The sequence below is a fragment of the Paroedura picta genome, chromosome 13 (assembly GCF_049243985.1).
Source record: "Paroedura picta isolate Pp20150507F chromosome 13, Ppicta_v3.0, whole genome shotgun sequence".
Lineage (NCBI taxonomy): Eukaryota > Metazoa > Chordata > Lepidosauria > Squamata > Gekkonidae > Paroedura > Paroedura picta.
In genome coordinates, this window is record NC_135381.1 from 39,000,877 (window position 1) to 39,025,590 (window position 24,714).

The 24,714-nt window shown below is 44.0% G+C and overlaps 1 protein-coding gene across 5 annotated transcripts in view; it reads left to right on the plus strand.

Moving 5' to 3' along the window:
* Positions 1-24,714, plus strand: part of LOC143822763 (fibronectin type-III domain-containing protein 3A-like) — a 92,748-nt gene that overhangs the window by 17,302 nt on the left and 50,732 nt on the right. For 4 of the 5 annotated variants that reach the window (XM_077308318.1, XM_077308315.1, XM_077308317.1 and 1 more), the window contains one exon: positions 21,717-21,856. The exons of the other annotated variant lie outside the window; for it this stretch is intronic. In XM_077308318.1, the coding sequence (XP_077164433.1) occupies positions 21,746-21,856 (111 nt within the window). In that variant the 5' untranslated portion in view covers positions 21,717-21,745. The remainder of the gene's footprint in view (positions 1-21,716; positions 21,857-24,714) is intronic. 5 annotated transcript variants of the gene reach the window in all.

Consider the following 24,714-nt stretch of genomic DNA (forward strand, 5'->3'; position numbering starts at 1 on the left):
GAACGTGAGTATATAAATTAAACTCCATGGAAGGAATTATGTCTGGGAATTGTATTGGGATCTGTTCTGGGACAGTGAGTAGCACTCTGTTCCATCCAAGTGACACTGGAGTCTTCCAAAAGGGACATTCTTTATCGTTGCACATAAACCTGCTGCAGAAAGAAACTGAATACTCTTCTACACTTTCACCCGCTTTCTAGCATGTAGCATAAGTCAAGTTGTGATTAAGTTTGCCAAGGTCACGTTGGTAGCTTTCAGCTGTTATCTCTTCTGCAAACCGGGTTTTAAATGAAAAGTTTTGGATTCTTGTGTGAGGAATGCACACTGAACTCTTTATTACATTCTTGAAGAGCTTATTGTAGAAGCAGACATTATTTATTCTCTCATTCGTGTTAACACAAGCCTTTCTGTGTACATTAGATGGGGTAGACGTATCATTTCTCAGTGATACTGTAGAAAACTGGCACTCCCAGAACCCTGAGATTTGCACAGATGTTGTACTGTGATGATTGTACTGGTCAGAATAGTTCCTTCACTCCAACAGAAGCATTTACTTTGTCATGGGGAGCAGAAAGGATTTAAAGGCTTGAGCAATGAAGTGGCTAGAAACAGGGGTTATCTAAGAAAATGTACTGTATTTGCCGGCGTATAAGACGACTGGGCGTATAAGACGACCCCCCAACATTTCCACTCAAAATATAGAGTTTGTTACATTACATTACAGGACTATGGGCCACTATGGGCAGCTATGTCTATCCCAGCTGAAGTGCACCCGGCGTATAGGACGGCCTCCCCACTTGGAGGCATGTTTTTCAGGGGGGGAAAGTAGTCTTATACGCCAGCAAATACTGTAAATGAAATATTTAAGTACTGTTTGCAAAAGAAGGCAAGTATGCCACATACAAGCTTGGAGTATGTATAATAAGCAATAGGGCTTGCTCATGCTTCATTTAGCCATGCAATGTGCGGCACAACAGCCCTAACAACAAAAGGTCATATTTACGTAAGTGGGATAGAAAATTTTCCATGTAAAAATACAGTATCAGAAATTTTCCATTTGGGGAATTTCCCCACCCTGCAGATGGATGGCTCTGTCAGTATGTTGAACACTCTATTTTGTTAGTTTTGTAAGCACAGCCTCTGGGGGATTATAGGATATGAAATGGCTGCCTTCCCTTCCTTTGAGAAATCTGTTAACCAGAGGATCCAATATTGTGTCCTATGTTGGGGGTACTGGTGGTAATGAAAATTGCCGTCATGTTGCAGCCAACTTACAGCAACCCCATAGAGTTTTCAAGAGATTTTTGGAGGTGGTTTGATATTTGCTGCCTCTATGTAGCAACCATGGACACCTTTGGTTTCCCACTCGGATGCCTGTTTAGTGTTGTGGTTAGGAGTGCGGACTTCTAATCTGGTGAGCCAGGTTCGATTCTGCACTCCCCCACATGCAACCAGCTGGGTGACCTTGGGCTTTCCACAGCACTGAGAAAGCTGTTCTGGCAGAGCAGGAATATCAGCCACCGCTTCCCCACCCCCACAGACACGCGCACACACACACCAGCCAAATCCCCCTGCCCGCCCCCCGCCTGCACGATCGCTCCACAGCCGCTTCCCAGCCCCCACAGACACACACACACACACACACACACACACACACAAAACCCCCCTGGCCACCCCCCATCGTGCTGCCGTCGCTTCCCCGCCCCCACAGGCACACACACACACACACAGAGCAGACAAACTGCCCTGCCCCCCCCGCATGATCGCGCCGCCGCCGCTTTCCCGCCCCCACAGACACGCACACAAACACACACATCCACGCACACACTCCTCTCTATCCCCACTCTTTCCTCGCCACCTCCCCCTCCCAATTCGCGATTTCGCCCCCACCCTTCACACCCGCCCTGTCCCCTCCCATTTCACCTACCTCTCTGCCTGCCTTCCTTTCTTCCTTCTTACTTCCTCTATTCCTCCATCTCCTCTGTCTCTCCCTCTCACTTGCTTCCTGTCTTTCTCCTTTACTTCCTTTCTTTCTCCCTTCCTTTCAACCACCCATTGCCCTTCTTTCTCCCTCCCATACCGCTTTTCCTCTTCTTCCTTATTTGCCTACAGTCTGCCTCCCCATTCTCTAGCGCCCGCTGTCTTTCTTCTACAGCGGGCTTCATTTCTAATAATAATAATAATAATAATAATAATAATAATAATAATAATAATAATAATAATAATAATAATAACAATAATATGTTTTTGAATTAAAACTACCGCAAAAGTTTTTGTACAGACAACATTAACATTGAACTGCTGGTGTTCAGGCATCATGGTGTGTTGCTTTGGCAAACCAAAGAACATTGGAACATTGGCTTCGGCCAGGATAAGAGGCAGCTGTTTAGTAGGTCAACAGAAGGGAAGCCAGAGGCATTGGTGATGGGAAAAGCCAGTGAAATTGAGATGGAGGGAATGGGACAGCTGGAACTTATGTGACTGGAGAATGGGGAAATCAGAGCAAGCAGGGAAAGAAGGAGCTGGAAAATTGGACTTCTCTTTTCCCAGGAGTCCTCAAAACTGCTTTTGCTTTGGACTGTTACACCTCTCCTCTGCTCTGTTGACTTATTTGATGTGAAGATGATTGCAATATTGAGGGTTTGAGTAGTGGAATTTGATGGAAAATTGTTGGTTTGCTCTTTTCCCTTCTTCATAAGGCTCAGTTCAGAATCAACAAATGCCTCTCAGATTGTTCATGTTTGGCAGGTACCCTAACCCAGTGGTCCCCAACCCCTGGTCCGGGGACCGATACCAGTGCGTGGATCAGTCAGTACCAGGCCACGGCTCCTTCTCATCCTCCTCCCCGGCTGCTGCCTCGGGGGCTGTCCCACCACTATGCCACCGGCTCACCTTTGATGCTCTCCAGCGGCCACCATAGCTGGGTCTCCCCCTCGGTGTTGCACTGTGCAGATGCTGCTGGCAGTGCCCCCCAGCGGGTGGCGGGAAGTCAGGGGCACTGGCGGGAAAGCAAGTGGAGCAGGGACTCAGACGGCGGTGGCGATATCCCTTGGCAAAAGAGTCCCCCCCCCCTCGGGCCTCAGTAAAGTTGATAAATAAGATAAATAAATATTTGGAATGCTCAACCGTAGTCCAGTTCTTACTTAACATGGTAAGTACATCTTTTAGTGAAGACAAGTCAAATTAGGTAGAAGCCTTAAAACTCAGTTTCTGCATGAGGAGAAGGAGCACAAGAGCCCAGCAGTTAAGCAAGTTTGTTCCTGTCAAGAGCTGGGATTTGATTCTGATGTTCAGATTGTGCCCAACAGGTTAGTAATGGCTCTATACGAGCGAATGCTGGCAGGGTCTCATGGGAATTGTAGTCCATGTACATTTGGAGGGCCGCAGTTTGACCACCCCTGGTCTATACTGTAACATTAGAACGAGGTTTGAGTCCAGTGGCACTTTTAAGACCAACCTAGTTTAATTCAGAGTATAAGCTTTTTGGGCCTATGACCCACCTGAATCTACTCTAAGGTTAATGAACTTTCATGTAATTGTTTGTGTACAGGTGGTTTAGCTGTTGAACTATCTCTTCTTTTAGCAATCACATTTTAAAACACTTGTTGCATTTCTGATTATTTTCATTGTTTTCGGCTAGATGTTACAGTAAAGCCTGGAAGCAGTGCCTGCTTGCTTGCTGCCTGGAAACCCTAAACTGGCAGCTAAAAATGTGAGATTTTTTAATCCCTATTCCAGTAACAATTTAGAAACAGCAAGCAGGAATCCACTTTGCAAACCTACTTGTAATTCGAATGACATCCATTTGACGTAGAGGGGTCATGGATGTCAGTTTATGGATGGAAAATACACAGGCGAGTTCACTGTTGAGTTAGGCAAATTAAAATGAAGCTTTGAAAAGAGAGAGATGATAATTTTACACCCACATAATGGTGGTTTTATTGCAGATTTCAATCTGTTGAGTTTTACTTTTAATTGATATGTTTATGGCTGTTTTGTTAATAATTGCTGACTTCGGCCAATTTTAATTTTTTTTAATTGTTCTTTAAAATTGTTCTTTGGAAGCTGCCTTGAGAATCTTTTTAGGATTCAGGATGAAAACAGTTTAAAAGGGAACATCGAAGTCTTTGCTTCGTGCACTTTAATTTGGGTTACTGCAGCATGTTCTGTGCAGGGCTGCTTTTGGGAAGAGTTTGGAATCAGTGGTTGTAAAGGTTACCCCGGAATATTATTCGGATGTGGCCTTTATGAGAAACACAGCACTGTTTTTTGCAGTGTATGTTTTTTTTTTTTTGGCTCCCAGGTGGTTTCTAAAGTCAATTCGAACAGATGGTGTTTAAAACTGTATGTCTGCATTCAAGGTACATCAAAGGCTTTCCCCCCATATGAACCCACTTGAACATTTAGATTTTCCTCAGGTGACCTGCTAAGTGTGTTCCAGGTTCCTAAGAGGAGGGGGTGCAGGCATAGGTCAAATTTCTCATCAGTGGAGCCTTGGCCAGGGAACTCCCTACATAGGTAAGTTCTGCTGTATCTCTGGCCACAGGCATTGGGTTCTGGGGGTATTAATTTCTCTGTTTTCTGTTTTTTTTTTTTGTTGCTGCTCCTGAATAATACTTATGCTGATTGCTGATATATGAATTTGAGCATTGCTGCTGCTACTTTATCACTTAGTTTCTGCAGTATGGATTTTACAAACTGGCCAGCATTGGGAATGAGTTTAATGTTTTTTAGGATAAGGGTTTTGTCATTCAAAAATAAAAAAAATCAAAGGATTTCCGCCCCAATGGTTTAAATCTGCCTACCTAAAAGTAACAGTATATGCTGCTAATAATCAATCAATAACCACAGCAAATTTTTCCTTTGCTCCTACAACTTTCCAGTCTGCTGTGTTTGTACATCTTCCATCAGGTTCTCCTCACTGGCTCAGTCCAGAGAGCACATTTTGTGAATTTTGAACGATATCTATGAGACTCTTCTCGTGCATGCAGATAACATTCTCCCTTCCAAGACTAGCTGCATTTTTTTCCAGTGCATCTGAAAAAAAAGCAGGGAGCCTGTGAGGAATCACATTGGGATAAATGCTAGGGGACAGTCTCCCCTCCAAATCTCTCCTTCCAAGATAGGCTAAAGCTGTTAGGGCTTCAACAGACAAATCTCACCTCCCCCTCCCCCTTTTTTTACTTAACTGATTCTCATCTGGTCTCAGCACTGAGTTTATTGAGCATTCTCAGCTCACATCAAGGTGCTTGTACTGGTAGTTTAATTTGTAAATTCTTCAGGAACTCCCGAAGTATATGGAAAACTCAACTGTCTGAGAATGGGCCCCTTGTTGCCTATGTGATAGACCCAGTCTAAGGGCCCATGAGAAACTGTAAGGCAGGGGTAGTCAAACTGCGGCCCTCCAGATGTCCATGGACTACAGTTCCCATGAGCCGCTGCCAGCATTCACAATTGTAGTCCATGGACATCTGGAGGGCCGCAGTTTGACTACCCCTGCTGTAAAGGGTGTGTGTATGGGGGGGGGGGGGAGAAATAGATTTGGAGATTTATTTCTGCTGTCCTATAATCTCTCTATCCTGGGTTCTGTAACCTTTCCTTTATTCTGCTGTTCTCTCCCCCCCCCTCCCCTTTTTGGCAATTACAGTCAACATTGTATGCCTTCTGGCATCTTTTTCAATTCTTATAAAATCATTTTTGCGAAACCCCCCCCCCCCTTTTCTTTTGGTTAATTTTTTGGTAAGACACAATGAGAAGATTTTTCTCTGGTATATGGAAACTCCTATGATCTATGAATGGTTCAGCTTTTGCTGCTTTTGTCATTGATATGAATTTATCCACCTTACTATTATTAGTTATAATAATAAAATAATGTTCTGGGCATATTGGTAAATGGAAAATAGAATTCAGGCTTGAGCAGTGAACGTAACAGTCAACGGGAAATGTCTGATTCCTTTCAACACACGCACATGAGCTAGATTTAGCTTCTTTCATACAGTATGCCAAAATGGCTTTTCTGATGCTCTCACATTAGTTATTATTTTTGATGTATACCTCTCTGAGCCTGTCTCTGTGAGAGTGGTATATAAATCAAATACATAAATAAATAGTTGACACTTGCTTTTTTGGCACCTTGGCAGTCTAGCTATCATAATTATTGAAACATGCAGTGTACGTAAATAGACTTAATACTTTGACTTGGTTGTGGAAATCTGTTTAACCTTGCCTTTAATAAAAGTAGTCTTTGCTGTGAAGGAACAATCAACAAAAGGTTCAAGGACACTTTGACAAACTAACAATTAAAAGCTTTCAAGTACTTGATGTAGCCAAACATGTTTTTTGTGTGTGTTCAAAAGACTTTTTTCTAGGAGGGTATCAATTTTATTATTGCTGGTTTCCGGTGCCTACTCTTTCAGTTTGATATTTGAAGGTTGGGTTTTTTTTTCTGTTTGACTTACATTGGCTGAAAGGATCCGTAAAATAAGTTTTACATTCAGCAAGCAGACACCATACACAAAACCTAGCATTGGTAGAAGGTGGGAAATACTAAATCACTTACTATATTTCATTCCAACTCCAGAGTACTCTTAAGATTGTCTGTACTGAGAAGAGAGCTGTGGAGGGAGGTGAGTTTTTGTCCTAAGGTAGTGAAAAATCTCTCACGCTTTGTTAACAACTGATCTTTGGATAGGGAAGGGAGCCTTCTCAGGGCAGAGGTATCTTATAGGTCAGGGGTAGTCAAACTGCGGCCCTCCAGATGTCCATGGACTACAATTCCCAGAAGCCCCTGCCAGCATTCGCTAGCAGGGGCTTCTGGGAATTGTAGTCCATGGACATCTGAAGGGCTGCAGTTTGACTACCCCTGTTATAGGTCATGGGTAGTCAACCTGTGGTCCGTCAGATGTTCCTGGACTACAATTCCCATGAAAATTGTAGTCCATGGACATCTGAAGGACCACGGGTTGACTACCCCTGTTATAGGTCACTTAGCAATGGGATTTGCAGGCTACTCCACTCTTTTCTTTCAGGTGCAAGGCCGGTGTTTACATAGCGTGGGTTTTCCAGTCTGGGTGGCTGTAGACTGGTAGTTTTAGTCCCTGATGTTTTATCTGTAGCTGCAGATGGCATCTTCAGAGTAGGGCACTATGGCATAGAGAGAGAGCCATCTACCATGTCCTACTTCTAAAGATGCCAGTCATAGTTACCGGCAAAATATCAAGGACTAAACCTAGCAAACCATGGCCACACAGCCCAGAAAACCTGCAATAACCAGTGGATCCCAGCCATGAAGCCTTTGACAATTTTGCTGATGCCTACATGTAACTTTTAATATCACTTATCACTTTAAAATATAATTCAAGAATTGAATTTTTTACAACTTTGTGGAAGATTTGTGTACCAGTCGTCTGCACAGCTGTAAACTGACAGTTCTCCCCCTGAATTGGAGGACATCTATAAGGATGGGTTTGTCCCTTCAGCTACTCAGAGAGGCAGGGTTTAGTTGAAACACCCTCTTTCCACTTCCTGTCCTGCAAGTAAACCTCCACTCTGAAATCTCAGATGAGCTTCCCCATCTCTTTATTGTGTGTTTCTAAAAGTTGAAGGCAATGACAGATGGTTGTCAGTGGGGCAGCAAAGGAGCGTAAGCACTGCAGTACTAATAGGACACTTCCAGATTTACTCCAACACAAACTGTTTGCTGCATGAATTATTCCCTATTCCTAGCTAGAATTTAAACTGTACCGGATGGGTAATCCATTATGTCTAACTTGGATCCAAAATACACCCTTAATAGATGACAGGGGGCCTCCTGAGTTTCCCTTTGAAATTGGTGGCAAATAAGAATAAATCACATAAACAAAAATGAGGGAGCTAATGAGACTAGGTGAATTTTAGTCTTTAATCATTACTCTGACACTGATTCCCCAAAAAATATCTGATGTATTCTCAAGACCGTGAATTGCCTAAGGCAACCTGCAGAGTTCCTGCTTAAAGTGAAATTTGAACTGCAGATTAACTGGCTCAAGTTTTTCTTGTTTTAAATGGTTGCACAGAGAAGCGAACGGTCTCAGGTCCTAATGTGAGATTGCAGGCTGTCATGATGGAAATTAAGGATGCCAAATATGTTTAACTAGCACAAAGCTAAAAGTTAGAGGTTGTGCTTAAGACACTGTAACCCGCCACGAGCCATTTAGGAGTGGTGGGAAATAAATCGAAATAACAACAACAACAACAACAACAACAACAACAACAATAATCTTTTAGTGCTGGTATGTGGCTAAGTTATAATGCAGCTACTTCCGCAACTGATAATCGTTTTAAGTTTGCCAAGCAAACCTGCCTGTCATTTCCAATCTACTTGAGAGGGCCCAACTGTGTATATCCTCACCTGGAATGGATGAACTCCAGAGTATGCAACTTTAATGACTGAATTCCTTTCCTGTTGTGATTCACCTGGCACCTGGCTTGTTAAGTTTTAGGCACCAGCTGTAAAACAATTGATTGTTTTCTCAGGTTATTGTTCTCTGTGTGTCTGTGTGTGTCCTTGTCTGCTTTTTGTTGCCTGCTAATTTTAGGAGGGGAGAGCCCTCACTTTTAATTATTCTATTGTTTTATTCTGCCTCGTGGTGTTTGTTATTTGTTCTTGCCCCTTTATTTGTTTATTGACTGTATGTGATTATGATGTTGATTATATATAAGTCAGTGAATGCAGGAATAAATGCTTTTACTTCGCAGCAATAGGGAGGAATAGGATGGCATGATTTATGGAACTGTCCAGTTCTATGAGAGTTCCTTCTAGAGAGAGCCTTTCATTTGTACTTCAGGAATTCAAGGTTTATAGGTTGGCCTCCTCCGTCCCCCCAGTCTGTAGCAATTTATCCCCACCACAGTCAAGCTGTTTCACATACTAATTATTTGGGTATTTTCCATTTGTACATGCAGAAAATGTTTGACTGTGGGTACTTGTTGGGTAAGGCCTAAGAAACATTTCCAGTGTCTCAGTTTAACATGTGGTGCAGTTTTGGGATAGAAGCCAAATATCCATCAGAGAGGGGTTCGTATAAGCTCTCTTCGGAAACATTTCAAATGATTTTCAAAGATTTAATAAGAACATATCTTTAGTTATGAACAGATTGCTATTATGGAGATATGGTGGTCTGCACTGGTGCCCTTTCTCCCCAGATTAACTTTATAATTAGGTTTTTGTCAAAAATCTCATTTTCTGACCTCCCTTGAATTCTGCGATATGGAAGCCAGTTGACCTGAAGAACTCACGGGTGGCCCTTCTGCAGTGGAGAAATTCTGAAAAGTAGCTTGACAAGGCTGTTGCAGATGTGTTTATTTGGGGATGTGGGGAGAATTGCACAGGAGAGTGAGTCTAGATATTTCAAGTTCTCCCCCTGGATCGGAGGACATCTGCAAGGATGGGTTTTCCCTTCGGCTTCTCAGGGAGGCAGGGGTTAATTAAAACATCCTCCCTCACAGCTGCAGCACCAGATCCTGCTGTGGCTCCAAAAGACACCATGGACGACCATCCAAGGGTTCACATGAGTGAGGGGGATAAAACCCCTTCAGTGATGAAATGTTATCATCTTTTGTAAAACCATGAGACAAGAAATTGGATTTTTTGTCAGAATGAGGGTCACATTTCTGAAGGGGAAGGCTCCCCACATTACTCAACTAGCTCTTGTGGGCAAGAGTATAATATTGGCTGTGGCCACGAGTGTGCCCATAACTGGCCCACAAGGTTGCCAGGAAGAGGAGATCCTGTGCATCCGTGCATTATGACTCCTCTGAGAGTGCACAAACCCTTAAGTTAACTCAGATTTTCTTTCAGATAGTGAAATCACAGAGGAGGTATCTGTTCCAGATCAATCTGGCAGGCTCCTTAAACAGGATGGTCAGGGGTAGTAAAACTGCAGCCCTCCAGATGTCCATTGACTACATTCGCTGGCAGGGGCTTCTGGGAATTGTAGTCCATGGACATCTGGAGGGCTGCAGTTTGACTACCCCTGTTATAGGTCATGGGTAGTCAACCTGTGGTCCTTCAGATGTTCCTGGACTACAATTCCCATGAAAATTGTAGTCCATGGACATCTGGAGGACCACGGGTTGACTACCCCTGTTATAGGTCACTTAGCAACGGTTACCAATACACGTTAGCCATAGCCTCGTCAATTAAAAACCATCGGAGGAATCTGATAGACAGGCAAGCCAAACTAAAAAGAGCAGGATAGCTGTGGATGTAGAGGACATTTCCCCCACTGCAGAGGCTGCTCCCAAAAATTTTTTTACAAAGAAAAGAAAAAGGTCAGGCAGAATTAAAAAATAAAAGCCTTTCATTTAACATTAATTTCTTTTATTTATTAAAAGTCTTTGCAATCTTCACCAATATGGTAAAGAAGTACTTCAGGTCTCTTCCGTCGATGTCCCTGTGGTGGCCCTCCACTCTCCAGGTGTAGTCTCTGAGGATGGAGAGGGAAACATTAGAGATACAGTGGTGCTCCACAGAGTACATGAGCCAACGGAAACAGCATCCTGCCCTCCTCCAAGTGACAGCCTTTCAAATACTTAATGAGGGCTATCATTTCCCCTCTCAACCTCCTTTTCTCCAAGCTGAATATTCCCTTAATATTCCCTGAATATTCCCTTAAGTGTGGCGTACCCCACAACCCATGGATTGAAGAATAAATTATACTCCTGTGGAGAAATGTATTTTTCTTTGGATAGTTGGACTGAGAAAATTACTTACTTACTTACTTATTTGATTTCTATACTGCCCTTCCACATGGCTCAGGGCAGTTCACATACAATATGGGGGATACATGGAACGAATCAATGCACAACATAAGCAAATACATCAACAACAATAATCTAAGTAACACAATTTAAGTGATCTTAAACAATATAATAGGGACAGAACTTAGGTAAAAAGGACAGACTGGTTCAGGCCATGGAGAGGATGTCTTGAGTGGGGACCTGTTGTCGGTCTCAGGCAAATGCCTGGTGGAGGAGCTCCCTTTTGCAGGCCCGGAGGAACTGTGGGAGTTCGGACAGGGCCCTGTTTTCTTTTCAATTCAAGCCTGCTTTATAATCTGCAAGCCATTGTTATTATTCATAGAAAACATCACTGGTTCAGGAGGGGCAGTGCATGGTAAAGCACAGGGCTTACTTTCATAGGATCCCAAATTTGGTCTCTAATGCTTCAGTTAAAGGATCTTGGATACCAGGGCTAGAAAGATATCTGTATGCAACCTTGGAGAACCAGTGAAAACATACATTCTTGGACTTGATGGCCCTGTGATCCAGATCTGTGCAGCAGCTTCATAGACAATGTGCAAGCCTCTGATTTCTCCAGAACTCTTAATCATATTGAGTGTTGTGAAAACGGGGCTTGTGTGAATCTGTCAGCACATGAGCTCAAGCATCTGGTATAGAATGCTCTACTGACTTCATTGGTCACAGGATATGACTAGTGCTTCAGAGGAGACATCTGCTTTCCAACAGCATATCCAAGGGCAGACATCTACTTTGCAGCCATGTTCCAGAAGGCACAACACTGAGAGGTGGCAGAACTGCTCTTAGCAGTAGCCAGGTTGATACGGTATACCAACTTGTACAGCAGTGCCTGCTTGACTTAAATTCACTTAGGCTGGAGGAGGCCAGCAGATGTGGCAGATGCCATGATAAACACAAGGAAAGGTAGAGGTGGGCCAACCTACCATGGGAAGATACATATTCTCATTTCCTGTTCCACCCTTGATGTCATGGCCATGAGCTGACTGTTGTGTCTACTGCTGAAGTGGGTGTACACTCACTCTTAAGTCCACACAGCAGGGGGCTGTCCAACATCAGTCTGTGCTGCACAGTTTACCTCAGGGATTGTGGAGAGATCTCCTGGAACCATTTGTAGGGGTTTGATTGGCTGCTGTGGGGGGCACAGCTGGCATGGAGGAGGGTGCTCATTGGGTTCACACTTGGTTGGCATCCTATGTTATTTAGGTTCTTGTAGAAGAAGAAGAGTTGGTTCTTATGTGCCACTTTTCTCTACCTGAAGGAGTCTCAAAGCGGCTTACATTCACCTTCCCTTTCCTCTCCCCACGACAGACGCCCTGTGAGGTGGGTAAGGCTGAGAGAGCCCTGATATTACTGCTGGGTCAGGACAGTTTTATGATAAAACTCTAACATAGTTAAAAGGAAAAGAAACCTGGGTGCCAGCTAAAATCTCAGTATCACCCATAAGGAATTTCTAGGCTGGAATATTTGAAATGGCTGGCTCCTCATGATAGCTGCATAAATTATCATGAGCCTGTGTTCATTGGAACCTCTGCCTCAGGCTAGCCCTTATGGTTGGATAAAGCTTATCTCATCTGCCGGGACCTGCCTCAGTCCAGTCCCCCGGTTCATAGTCATAGACAGTAGGTACATGGCCCACTCGGTGGTCAGTAATGCACTGCCCTTCATCTGCCTCGGCGTGCTCACCACCACAACTGTGGACATGTAGCAGGGCGACTCAGGCCCCACTGTGCCATGCTGGACGTGAGGTTTCCTCTCATCTCCCTTGTCTTGGGCTTTGGTATCCCAGCCTCTTTCCATAGACATGTTGGTCAAACGGGGATCGGAACCGATAGGTGAGTTTTGACAATCTCTGAACACCTTCAGTTACTCAGAAAAGCAAACTCTTGATTTGAAGCAAACGATTTCATTTATGAAGGGAGTGCTCTCATCAAAATGTCGACATTGAGGCAAAAGAAACAAGTCTCCACATATAACTCCTGCTCCCCCCCCCCCTCCCATGGGAATCCAGAGAAAACGGGAGAACATCAAATAGTCAGAACACTCAGATAAGGGGATTCAAGGCTCTAAGGGAAAAGGGGAAGGGGGAGGAGATGAAGCAGATTAGGGATGAGAGGACGGGGAGAAGTGGAATGCAGGAAGGAGCATCAGGGCCATAAACAAAGCAAAGCAGGCTGACTCAAACCCCTACAGGGCTGATACTCTACATATACAGCTGCCTAAACATCACAGCAGAACCACTGCTGGATTGTTATTGTTGTATTTGACTATGTTGTATGTTGATTCGTTCCATGTATCCTCCTGTGATGTTGTATGTAAACCGCCCTGAGCCATATGGAAGGGCGGTATAGAAATCAAATAAATAAGTCAATAAGTAAGAACAACAGGGTTCTGACACCTCCAAGTTGTTTCAGGGATGAACTCTGTGAAGTCCACTTGTAATCTCAGTCCTAGAACAGTTGGGTATGGGGGAGTGTGAGCTTGAAGGGCATACTTACTCTGGGGCCCAGTTAAACACAATGCTCTCCTCAGATACCTAGATAGGTCAAGGAAGCAAAAGCTCTTATTAGCCCAGTACCTGTGACTTTGCACTACCTTCTGCTGATGGAGATATTTTGTTGTTTTTGCCATCTTTCACAGCTGATTTATAGAGACTCTGTGGGGTTTTTAAGGCAAGAGATAGTCAGAGGTAGTTTGCCATTACCTGCCTCTGCATCATGACCCTGGCATTCCTGAAGGTCTCCTTTCCAAATACTATCTAGGACTGACTCTGCTTACCTTCTCATATCTGACAAGATCAGGCTAGCCTGAGCAATCCAGGTCTAATGAGTATTATCTAGTAACATATACATCCATCTTCCATTATAGCGTTGAAGAGCACCGGTGGATATTTTATTCTTCACAATTCAACAAGATGCTCTCCTATCCTGTCCGTTCCCCTCAGTGTATCTTCAGTGTAGGGGCAGCACGTACTGGCAAGGGCTCATGGAAATTGTAGTACATGGATATCTGGAGAGCCACCACACTGTAACATTTTCAGAGGATAGCTGTGTTGGCCTGCAGAACAGCTAGGTTTGAGTCATGTATCAAATTAGTGACCAGCATTTTAGGGATATAAACTTTTGAGAGTCAAAAGTTCCGTTCTTCAGATATAAGTTGGGTCAGAATTTTCTGAATCCTTATATCCCTTTTATCAGATTCTATGATTCTATGATCCCATTCAGAAGGTGGGAGGGGTGTTGCAAATGTATTTGTATTTATTTATTTATAATTTAATATCTAGACCACCCCTCCCTGCAGTCAGGCTCGTGGTGGTTTACAACAGTACATGAAACATTTAAGGCCGTAGCACAATAAAATATGATAAAACACATTAAAAATGTTATATATGATGTGCCAATCTGCCACTGTCCTACATTGGTGATTTTATGTTGCAAGGAAGGAACTCAGGATGAGGAGGGTACACAGTGCACTGCAATCAGCTTGATCAGAGCAGTGGTCAAATGCCCAGCAGACATGTAGAGGTGGCATTGCCCTCAGGTGTGACGTTTCTAGGCCCGGTGGGAAGGCCTGCTTCCCCCCCTCCTCCCCGGCGGTGGTGCGGCCTTCCCCGCGGCCCATATAAGAAGGTGGGATGGGGTGGAAGAGAAGGGATGTGAGGCAGAGAAAGGCAAAAGAATAAGTCAAGCTGGTTAGGAAACCTGTAAGGCGGTCACGTGGTCAACCTTATCAACCTTTGTCATACACTACAAAATTAATAGCCTTGCTTCAACTGACACAGCCTTTGGAAGGAGGGTGTTATAGCAAGTGGTGTGAGTGGGCTGACTTTCCCAACCAATATGGGATACAACTGCCTTTGGATGTCCCATTTCAAGATTATCTCCCCCTCAATTTGAGAAAGGAACTTTGAAATGTAGCATGAGGGTTCCTTCTGCTCTGAGGCATGGAGGGTGCATTGTATTCTCCGTATGAATGCCTTCTTGTTTCCCAAAATGGTGAATTAGGTTTATTTAGTATTTTAGTATAGATACTGCTTCAAGCATTACCAAACTGAGGAAAGTGCGTAATTCCACCCCAGAGACAGAATGTCTGGAGCAATTTTAGTCCTGCCATCTTGATGGACAGATGGGAATCACCCCATCTCCAAATGGCCTCCCTTCCTCAAAGCAGAAGGAACCCATACAGTAAATGCCAGTATTCCTTTCTGTAGGTGATTTAATGTGCCATAATGCATTGGTGCCAATCCATTTAATGTACTCATGTCTTACAACATGAGTTGCCTAAAGATGCATTCTTGTTCTGCAGATGATACAAGTCCCAATGGAAGAATTAAATGCATTGAACTTAAGGGTGCTTTACACAGTCGCACAACTTTAGCAGCTGTTAAACAGCTGTTTCCTGGTATATTTGTATTTTGACTTCTTTGAGGAGTGTATGGGCTGCAAAGAAGCAGAAAGTGATTCTAAAGCTCAAGTGATTGCCTTAAAGTAGAGCTTTCATTGTAGCTGCTGTGTGAGGTCATTGATCTGTTTTCATGTTGCAGACAGGGAACTAAACCTAAGTTTGTCTGAGACCACCTAGCCCAGGGGTAGTCAAACTGCGGCCCTCCAAATGTCCATCGTCTACAATTCCCAGGAGCCCCTGCCAGAGAATGCTGGCAGGGGGCTCCTGGGAATTGTAGTCCATGGACATCTGGAGGGCCACAGTTTGACTACCCCTGACCTAGCCAGTTATGACTGAAGATATGGCTTCCAGGTTCACAGCTCACACTCTGAGCTACTGTGCACATTTTACATAATGGCTTTAGTGAATACCAGTGAAGGGAAAGAACCTGTAGTAACTTCACTGTTTGGAACCAGCTTTTGCCTTACAGCCCTTTGTGCTCATTTGTCCTCATCAGTGCTGATCTTTACTAGCAGTACCTTTTAATGGATTGTAGCCCTATTATATATTGTGTGTATCCAAGCAGGGATTTTCTCTTTTTTTTTTTTTTTTTTGCAATTTTGTCCTACCATTCACTGTTGTTGCAAGCAGTTCACTGGCCTCATCGCAGAGATGATTCAAACATCTCGGAAAATATGCAGTATACTCTTGCCAAAGCCTTGCCATTTATGGCTGGGGAATAATGTGTTTCTCTGCCAGCAGCCAGGGAACATCTTCCCCGTAGACTCATTAGAATCTAAACTAGATAGAGTTTTAGAAGTTTTGGGAGGCTGTATTTATCTGGATGTCAGTACTCGGGCTAAATCAGTAGGCCACTGGGGACCTTTAGTGATATTTGATTTTAAAGTATATTTTAATTGTTTAGCATAAATGGTCAGGGCTCATATGTATACAAAGGTCTTCTTCCTTTCCAGTGACTTTGCCCTCCTCCTCCTCCTCCTCCTCCTCCTCCTTGTTATTGTTATTCTTCGTATTGTTATTAATGTATTACTTGCCTTTCCCTGAAAGGCGGGTTACAACATCTGAATAAAACCCCAATAAGACCCCTTAAAATGGACATAAAGACCGAACCAATACAAATACAATTCAAAGCCCCATGATGATAAGATGCTGCGGCAAAAAACTCATCCCAGTTCTAACAATCCCAATAATATGTTCTTGAGGGGAAGGGTGAGCCGAGGACTCAGATGGAATTTGCTACCACCACTCCTATGGGGGGGGGGGCATGATCTTCCTCCACGAACCTTTGGAACTCTTGATCCAAATATGTTCTCCCATGAAGGTGACTTGTGGGTGCCTACAGGACAACAGGGCCTCTTCTGTTATACCATTCTGCTTGTGGAATTCCCCCTTCAGGGCATGCTATGTGGTCTCCTCATTCACATTTTGTGATCACCAGATCTTGTTTACTGAGTTTGTTTTTTTTATGAGTTGCAATGCTGTGATATTTTCCCCCTTGAGGAGCTGCCTTCTTATCCTTTCTTATTCCTCTGATGCTTCTTAAGCAATTTTTTTAAAGAAAATAATACTCTAAGGAATAATATTTGTTTTAAATAGAAAAGCCGTGTAAAGCACACTTAAAGAGGTAGATCTCAACAAAAGCTGCTGGAACTCTGCCTTATCGTGTGACCAACAATCTGAATTTCAAAAGGTTTCTTAAAATAAGTTGGTAGTTTTGTTCACGACATTGTATCATGCTGATAGCCTGAATTTGGGAAACTCTCAAGCTGTCACCTGCTCTCTTCTACCCCCCCCCCCCCAAGAGTACCACCTGCCACTCGATTTGAAACATGTTTTTCACAGCTGGATATTTTTAAACTAATAATTTGAATGCTTGTTTAGTAACCATGCTATATCCCAGAGGACTTTTCCCTAGATGTTTTGCTGCGTATTGAGATGTGTTGATCGAGCTCAAAGAATCATAATTAAAGCTAGAGTCGCCTGAATGACCCTTCTGTGCAACATTCTTTCCTGGAGACTCTTTTATTGTTAAAGTCAGCCATGAAATACTGATCCTGGGTTTTAGTGCAGTGAGAGAGTAACTTTTTATTTATCTTTTAATTTTACTTCAGCCCTTTATGGATTACTGTTGCCCGTCAAGGGTGTGGATCGCAATGTGAGGTTTGGATTATTGCAGGGTGCTCTGGAAGGGTGCAGTGAACTGCCCTCCATCCACCCAGCATTGGGAGGGGAAATAGATGGGACAAATAGCATTGCTACAGAGGAAGGCAACAAAGATTATCAGAGGGTTGGAGCAAATGTCCTTCGGAGGAAAAGCTTGAAGGGCTTTGGGACTTTCCAGTTTAGAAAAAAGATGACTTAACATGATAGAGGTTTATAAATTATGCATGGGGCGGAGAGAGTTGACAAAGAGAACTTTTTCTCCCTCTCCCAAAATACCAGAACTCAAGGGAATCCAATGAAGTAGGAGGTTCAGGATAGAATAAAGAAATACTACTTCACTGCTAGAGGGTGTAGTGATAGCCACAGGAGTGAGCAGCTTTGGCATTGGATTCATGGAGAATAGGTGTGTCAAAGGCTAGTAGCCATGGTGACTGAGTGGAACCACCACATTTATGCCGATTCTGCGAGAGCAAAAAGCGGGGCTAATCCCCACTTCCACATGATGGCAATGCCAGGCTTGGCCCCTCCTGGGCCTGCTCTACATTGGGCCCTTGTTTGCCCTGGCCAAAGGGAATGCAGAAGGAATACCCCCCTCCGCAGTATGAGTCCGTATACTATGAGCCCTGACCATTATGCTCCACCGCAGCTGTGTTTCCCAGGGAGACACATTTCAGTGGAGGACCATGTACCTGTGGGGACACATTTCAGCACCGGAGCAGATCCAGCACTGAAATGTGTCCCCAATGGGGACACAAAAAGCTGTGGAGCATAAAGCTCTGCAGCACTTCACTTCTGGTGGCCCGGTGCAGGCACCACCCTGCAGAATCATCCTTAGAGGCACAAATCCTCTGAATCCCAGAGATCCTTTTAAACTGAAGATGCCAAGGATTGAACCTGGGATCCTCTGGGTTGTGACCCCTCCACAAAGAGACCCTTAGTTCATCATGGTCTGTTTTGCCTTCTTAAATTGGCAGCAGCTATCCAGTGTCTCAGGTGAATATCCTTCACATGTCCTTGTAAGTGGGTATTTAGCCTGGAACCTTCTGCACGCTGAACAGATGCTTTACCACTGAGCCACAGCCACTGAGCAGCTGGATTGGTTTTGAATACTGTTAGGAATAACTTGTATTGTGCAATAGCACAGAACCCATGACAAGCTGGGGTGGATCCTTGCCAAAATATATTAAATGTTACTGGAACCCATGTGGAAGTCTGGTTCACATTGTGCAGCCAGACTAGCCTGATCCCATGAAATCTCAGAAGCTAAGCTGCGTTATCCCTAGCTAGCACTTGGAAGGGCAGCTTCCAAGGAATACCAGGGTTGTCAGTCAGTCAGTAACCATTTATTGGCATAAATACCGGGGTTGTGATGTTGGGGACAGACAATAGCAAGTCACTTCTGAGCATCTCTTGCCTTAGGATCTCCTGGCTATATTGCACACATATGTAATGTATATATGTGTGCATATTTATGTTTGGTGGGGGTGTTAACTTACTCTTCTGGGGCTGTTTTGCTGATCAAAACCAAATCGACCCTCCCTCCATGCTGTTGTTAGCCATCCAAAAGGGGGGGAATGGCAGATAAGGGAACAAGTTGCACTAGTAACCAGTTGAATCCAGGATCAGATTTAAGGTCTTGATAATTATCTTTAAAGCCATACATGGCCTTGGCTCAACATACATGAAGGACCACCTCTTTGCCCCTCCCCTCCCCAAGAGCACTTTGCTCAACCAATTCCAACTGGTTGGTGATCCCAGGCCCCAAGGAAGCGTGTCTGGCCTCAACCAGTCTCTGTCCTGGCCCCTACTTGGTGGAATGAGCTCTCAGAGGAGATCCAGGCTCTGCCAGAGCTAGCAAAGTTTCACAGGCCTGTAAAACAGAGCTCTTCTGCTAAACTTTTGGTTGAGACCAGTAAGGTAATAATATCTGCTGGGCCCTCTCCAAAAACCCCTCCTATCATAAATGCCCACTGAATACATCGTGAGGCAGTATATAGTCCAGCTTTTAATGGTAATTAAGTAATGGTTAAACTTTTTAATGGTTTAAATGTTCAGTGGTGTTGTGTAGTTTACTGAGACTGGCTTTTGGAGCATATTGTATTTTATATTATGCTAGAGTATGTATATTGGACTATGCTGTGTCACAAGGGAGGGTGGTATTAAAATGCAACACATAAATAATAACAATACCAGAAGAGGTACCTGTCTTTTGACTGGGAGAACCTCATTAGGAGGAGGAGCCAAAACACCTCTCCCTCAAACGTGGCACCCGCCATAAAACCTAATCAGGTTTTGGTTAGCATGAAGTCTTTTTTTTTCATCAGATACCACAGACCCCACATTGTGTTCCCAAACTGTCTGTGTTTGTGGAACTGGGATAACATCTCCTTAAGACCTGGCCTGGCTCCTGACATTCAAGCACTAGCTGAAAATCCACTTTAGAACAGTATGTAAGACCAACAGGCTAAATTTAAGTAAATTGGGATTGCAGTAGACTTTTATCAGATGAACAAAGCATTAAAAGGAGAATTTTGGGACAAGAATGTATATAGTTTAAAAATTGCTCTTGTCCTTTTGTTTGTTTATCTGCCAAGTTGGGCTCACAAAAGCAATATGGGATGATGCACCACTATTATTATATTAATATATTATATTAGAGCCTCTTGTGGCGCAGAGTGGTAAGGCAGCAGACATGCAGTCTGAAAGCTCTGCCCATGAGACTGGAAGTTTGATCCCAGCAGCCGGCTCAAGGTTGACTCAGCCTTCCATCCTTCCGAGGTCGGTAAAATGAGTACCCAGCTTGCTGGGGGGTAAATGGTAATGACTGGGGAAGGCACTGGCAAACCATCCCGTATTGAGTCTGCCATGAAAATGCTAGAGGGCGTCACCCCAAGGGTCAGACATGACCCGGTGCTTGCACAGGGGATACCTTTACCTTTACCTCTACCACTATTATAATCTTGACATCCCTCTTCATTGCAGATTTTTTGTGTTGACCTGTTTAAATGCTTTCCCTTCCAATATACTTTCTGGAAGATTCCAACATATTATTTTCTAGGAAAGATTCTGCCCTTATGGTGGTTTGAACATCTCTGATACTATCCATCACATAATCCTTGAATGTGCTCTTTTTGATGATCTCCATTGCAAATTTCTTCTAGACTTTATGCAGTCCAAAAAATTTTGTAAGGAATCAGTGATTAAATGCTTACTGAGGGACACTATCCCTATAGTTTGTTTCCTTTTTTTGTACATATATTTTTACACACTTTATCCATTATGATTGTATTGTTTCTTATCTTGCTAACCCTGTTGAATGTGTATATTGTGTTTACTAATGACTGCTGACTGTGGCCTTATTGAGTGTGCCATTCAACTGACATGCCAATAAAGGCTAGATTGATTGATTGACTGTTAGCCTATTTAAAACACGGGGGAGGATCTAAGTGCAGGTAACTGGAGTCTCTGTTCTGGCCCTTCTTTCGCTGTGAAGGCACAAATGTATGTACATCCACAAGTCCTCAGTTCTGACTGTAGTTTCTTTCATTTCTCAATCGAACTCCTTGGGAGCCACTGAGAGCTGAGGCCGCCTACTCTGTTGTGTGACCTGGCCGTGAGAACTGGCCTTGGGATAAAAAAGAGATAGAGCCTTTGTAAGCACAGCCAAAAGACATTCAAATAGCTTGCAAGTGGTGCCAGTTCTGTCTATCAATTATTTTTGTTGTTTTGTTTTATTATCTGTTGGAAGCTACTCTGAGCTGTCAGAAAGATGGGCTAGAAATGTTTTCATAAACATGCATACTGCACTTGTAGTCATCTGGTCCCTAGATAAGCCAGATATCTCCATGTCTCATGGAGGATCTGATATGCTAAGCACAGCATACAATTCCCTTAACTCAACTTAATTTGTTCTTCTGATCAGAAGGCAAAAGTATGGTGTACAATTGAATGCCAATCAAATCAATAAACCTTTAATGGCATGAAGAACTGAACATTTCCTTAAGTCACCTTGACTCTTGAGGAGAGAGGAACATGTACAGTTAAATCTCAGTGAGATACGAACGCATATGATAAAGTTAGTTAATGCTGACCACAGGCAACATTTTTTTCAAGTCTGTAAAATGTAATCCTAGTTCTGAATTGGGAGGACTAGTTGGTTCAGTGTGTCTCCTGCTTCCCCTTGTCTACCTAGAAGTCTGACTTTTACTGTCAAGCTTTCATGTTCAAAATTGGTGGTTTCATTTGGACGGATAAATCCAGCCAGGTGAATGTGTACCTGAGTCAAAAGCTCAAAGCCAGCTATTTGTTTAATAAAAATTTACTAACGTTGGACCTGTCTTTTGTTTCGCCAGGTGGTTGATGCAAGAGAAATTGTTAACGCATGGTAATTTCAGCTATGATGGCAGACCAGCCACCTCCATTAGAAGCCACACCCGTTTTGAATGAAGGGCCACTTCTACCTCATATGGTCAATGGGGACACCACGCAACAGGCAAGTGGACCTGCTCAGTATGAAAATCTCCCAAGTTACTTGGTGGAGTTAGTCAGGCTTATACAAAAACATAGATGCCTAATCCCCTTGGAGCATGACCTCTGTTATTACTACAATCAAGGGTACCATCTGGTAACAAGCTTCCTGTACTACTTTTAACATATACGGAGACTGTAATTGTGCTCGTTCTCCTCCTTAATATGCTTGCTTGTTGTCCTTGAAAACCAAATTGGAGGTTAGATACTTTAGAAAAAGCAAAGTCGGTAGCAGCTGGGGGTGTGTTTCAGAAATAACACATAAGCAGTCCACTCACTGATGGTTAGGGTTAGTCCTGAGCTTTTCATATCAACTAGGAATCATGTTGATTGTGAGGCATTTTTAGCACAGATCCTGGCCTATCTTGTTACATAAGAACACAGGAAGAATCATCTAGTATAACATCATTATTATTCATAAAGAGACCTATCAGAGACAGCAACAGAACATAGAGGCCAAGGTCTTCCTCCATGTTGTCTGCTAGCACTATTATTCAGAGTTTTACTGCCACTGAACATGTTACTTTCCCTCAGTTGCTGTGGCAAAGTAAGCCACCAATGGACTTCTGCTCTATGAATTATCTAATTCCCTTTCTCTCAGAAGGGGGCCTGGTTCAGTGGTCGAGTACATGCTTGCCAAGCAGAAAACCCCCAGATTCAGTCATTAGTATTCACAACTGAAAAAGGGATCTCAGGCTTCAGAGCTGGGGAGATATCACCAGTCAGTTGACATTGGCGTGCTAGATAAAGTTGATCCATTTCAATGTTTGGATATATGATGCAGTGGTGTCCAGCTGCCAAACTTTTCCTATTCAGCAGCAAAACGGTGATTTAGAGCTAGTTTCTAATCCAGATTACCTGTCTAAATGCTAAATTTTAATAATTTCTTTTTTAAAGTCAAAACTTTACCAGCTGTGTTTTTATGAAGGAAGTTTAGGCACCAACATGTTCTCCCCCTGGATCGGAGGACATCTGCAAGGATGGGTTTTCCCTTTGGCTTCTCAGGGAGGCAGGGGCTAATTAAAACATCCTCCCTCCCTTCCTGTCCTGTGTGCAGCGTCTCATTCCCCTGCCTCGAGATTGGGAGACAGCGTAGACAGAGATCTCTGCTACTTTCATTGCTCTAAATCCTTTCAACTTTTCTAGCCTTCTTTCCTTCCTCCCACCCCTCCCTTCTCCCCTCACCTCCAGCTTCATTGTTTGCTAGTCAGATTAGCAGCTAGCGACCGCCTGGAGGGGAGATTAGTGAGAGTGGTAGGAGAAGGCCTGCTAGGCCTACTAGTGGCTTTTTTGGTGGGAAAGGAGCTGTGGTGGCCATTTCGAGAGCCTTATTCATCACAGCTAAGCTCCTTTCATCCCTGATTGAGTTCTTCTGGGACAATGAAGACTTCCTCTCAGCAGACAAGCTCCAGGCTCTCTTAGGGGCCTTGGAAAGAGAGGCAGCAGGGCCAGGTGAGCACCACCCCACCCGGGGCCGCCCAAGAAAGCCCAAAACAAAAAAGCTGGCCTAAACAACATCCGCCTTGGGCGAGGGCAGCTCTTCTTCCTCCAGGGCTTTTTATAAACGGCCGGTCCAGCCTGGCGGCCAAAAATAAATAAATAAATAAAAGAGCACAGCAGAGGATTATTCCAGCAGAGATCCTGAGCAAGGTGCAGCTGTGGCTCCAAAAGACACCATGGACGACCATCCAAGGGTTCACGGGAGTGAGGGGGATAAAAACCCCTTTAGTGATGAAATGTTATCATCTTTTGTAAAACCATGAGACAAGAAATTGGATTTTTTGTCAGAATGAGGTTCACATTTCTGAAGGGGAAGGCTCCCCACATCACTCAACTAGCTCTTGTGGGCAAGAGTATAATATTGGCTGTGGCCACGAGTGTTCCCATAACTGGCCCACAAGGTTGCCAGGAAGAGGAGATCCTGTACATCCGTGCATTATGACTCCTCTGAGAGTGCACAAACCCTTAAGTTAACTCAGATTTTCTTTCAGATAGTGAAATCACAGAGGAGGTATCTGTTCCAGATCAATCTGGCAGGCTTCTTGAACAGGATGGTTACCAATACAAGTTAGCCATAGCAATGCTGGGTGCATTTCATAGAATCATCTTAACACAGCCTGCGGCGCCACGGGCACCGCGGACTAAATAAAGCCTTAAGGGCTTTGTGGGAGGAGTTAGGGCGGGCTGTGTCCGGGATGAGGAAGGGTGCCGATTGGCCCCTTCCTCCGGACAGACCATCGGCCGGGCTAATAGCGCCTGCTGATTGGCCTGGCTGATTCCCGCCCTGCTGACAAGGAAGCAACTGCAAGCCACGCTCTGCGCGGCTCGCAGTTGCTCCCTGCCCGGCAGCCTGACGAGGCGAGAGGCGCAAAGTGCCTCTCGCCACGTCAGGCCGCCGGCCAAGGGAGCCCCCGGCAGCCGCGCTGCGCGCGACTGCCGGTGGCTCCCTTGCCTAGCGCCCGCTGTATTTTTTTTACAGCGGGCTTGATTACTAGTAGAATAATAGAGTTGGAAGGGATGAGTCATCAAGTCCACCCCCCTACGCTATGCAGGACACTCACATCCCAATTGCTCATCTACTGTGACCTGCCACCCCCTTGAACCTTCACAGAATCGTCCTCTCCGTCACATGGCTATCCAGCCTCTGTTTAAAAACTTTCAAATATGAAGAACCCACCACCTCCCGAGGAAGCCTGTTTTTGTTCCCCTTAACTTTTGTTTAACCAATTAAAGTGCTGTCATTCATCAGCACAGATATTAATGTGAAGGTACTCAATGGAGCTTGTAGCCACACAAAATTCTAATGACACACAGGCTGAATTC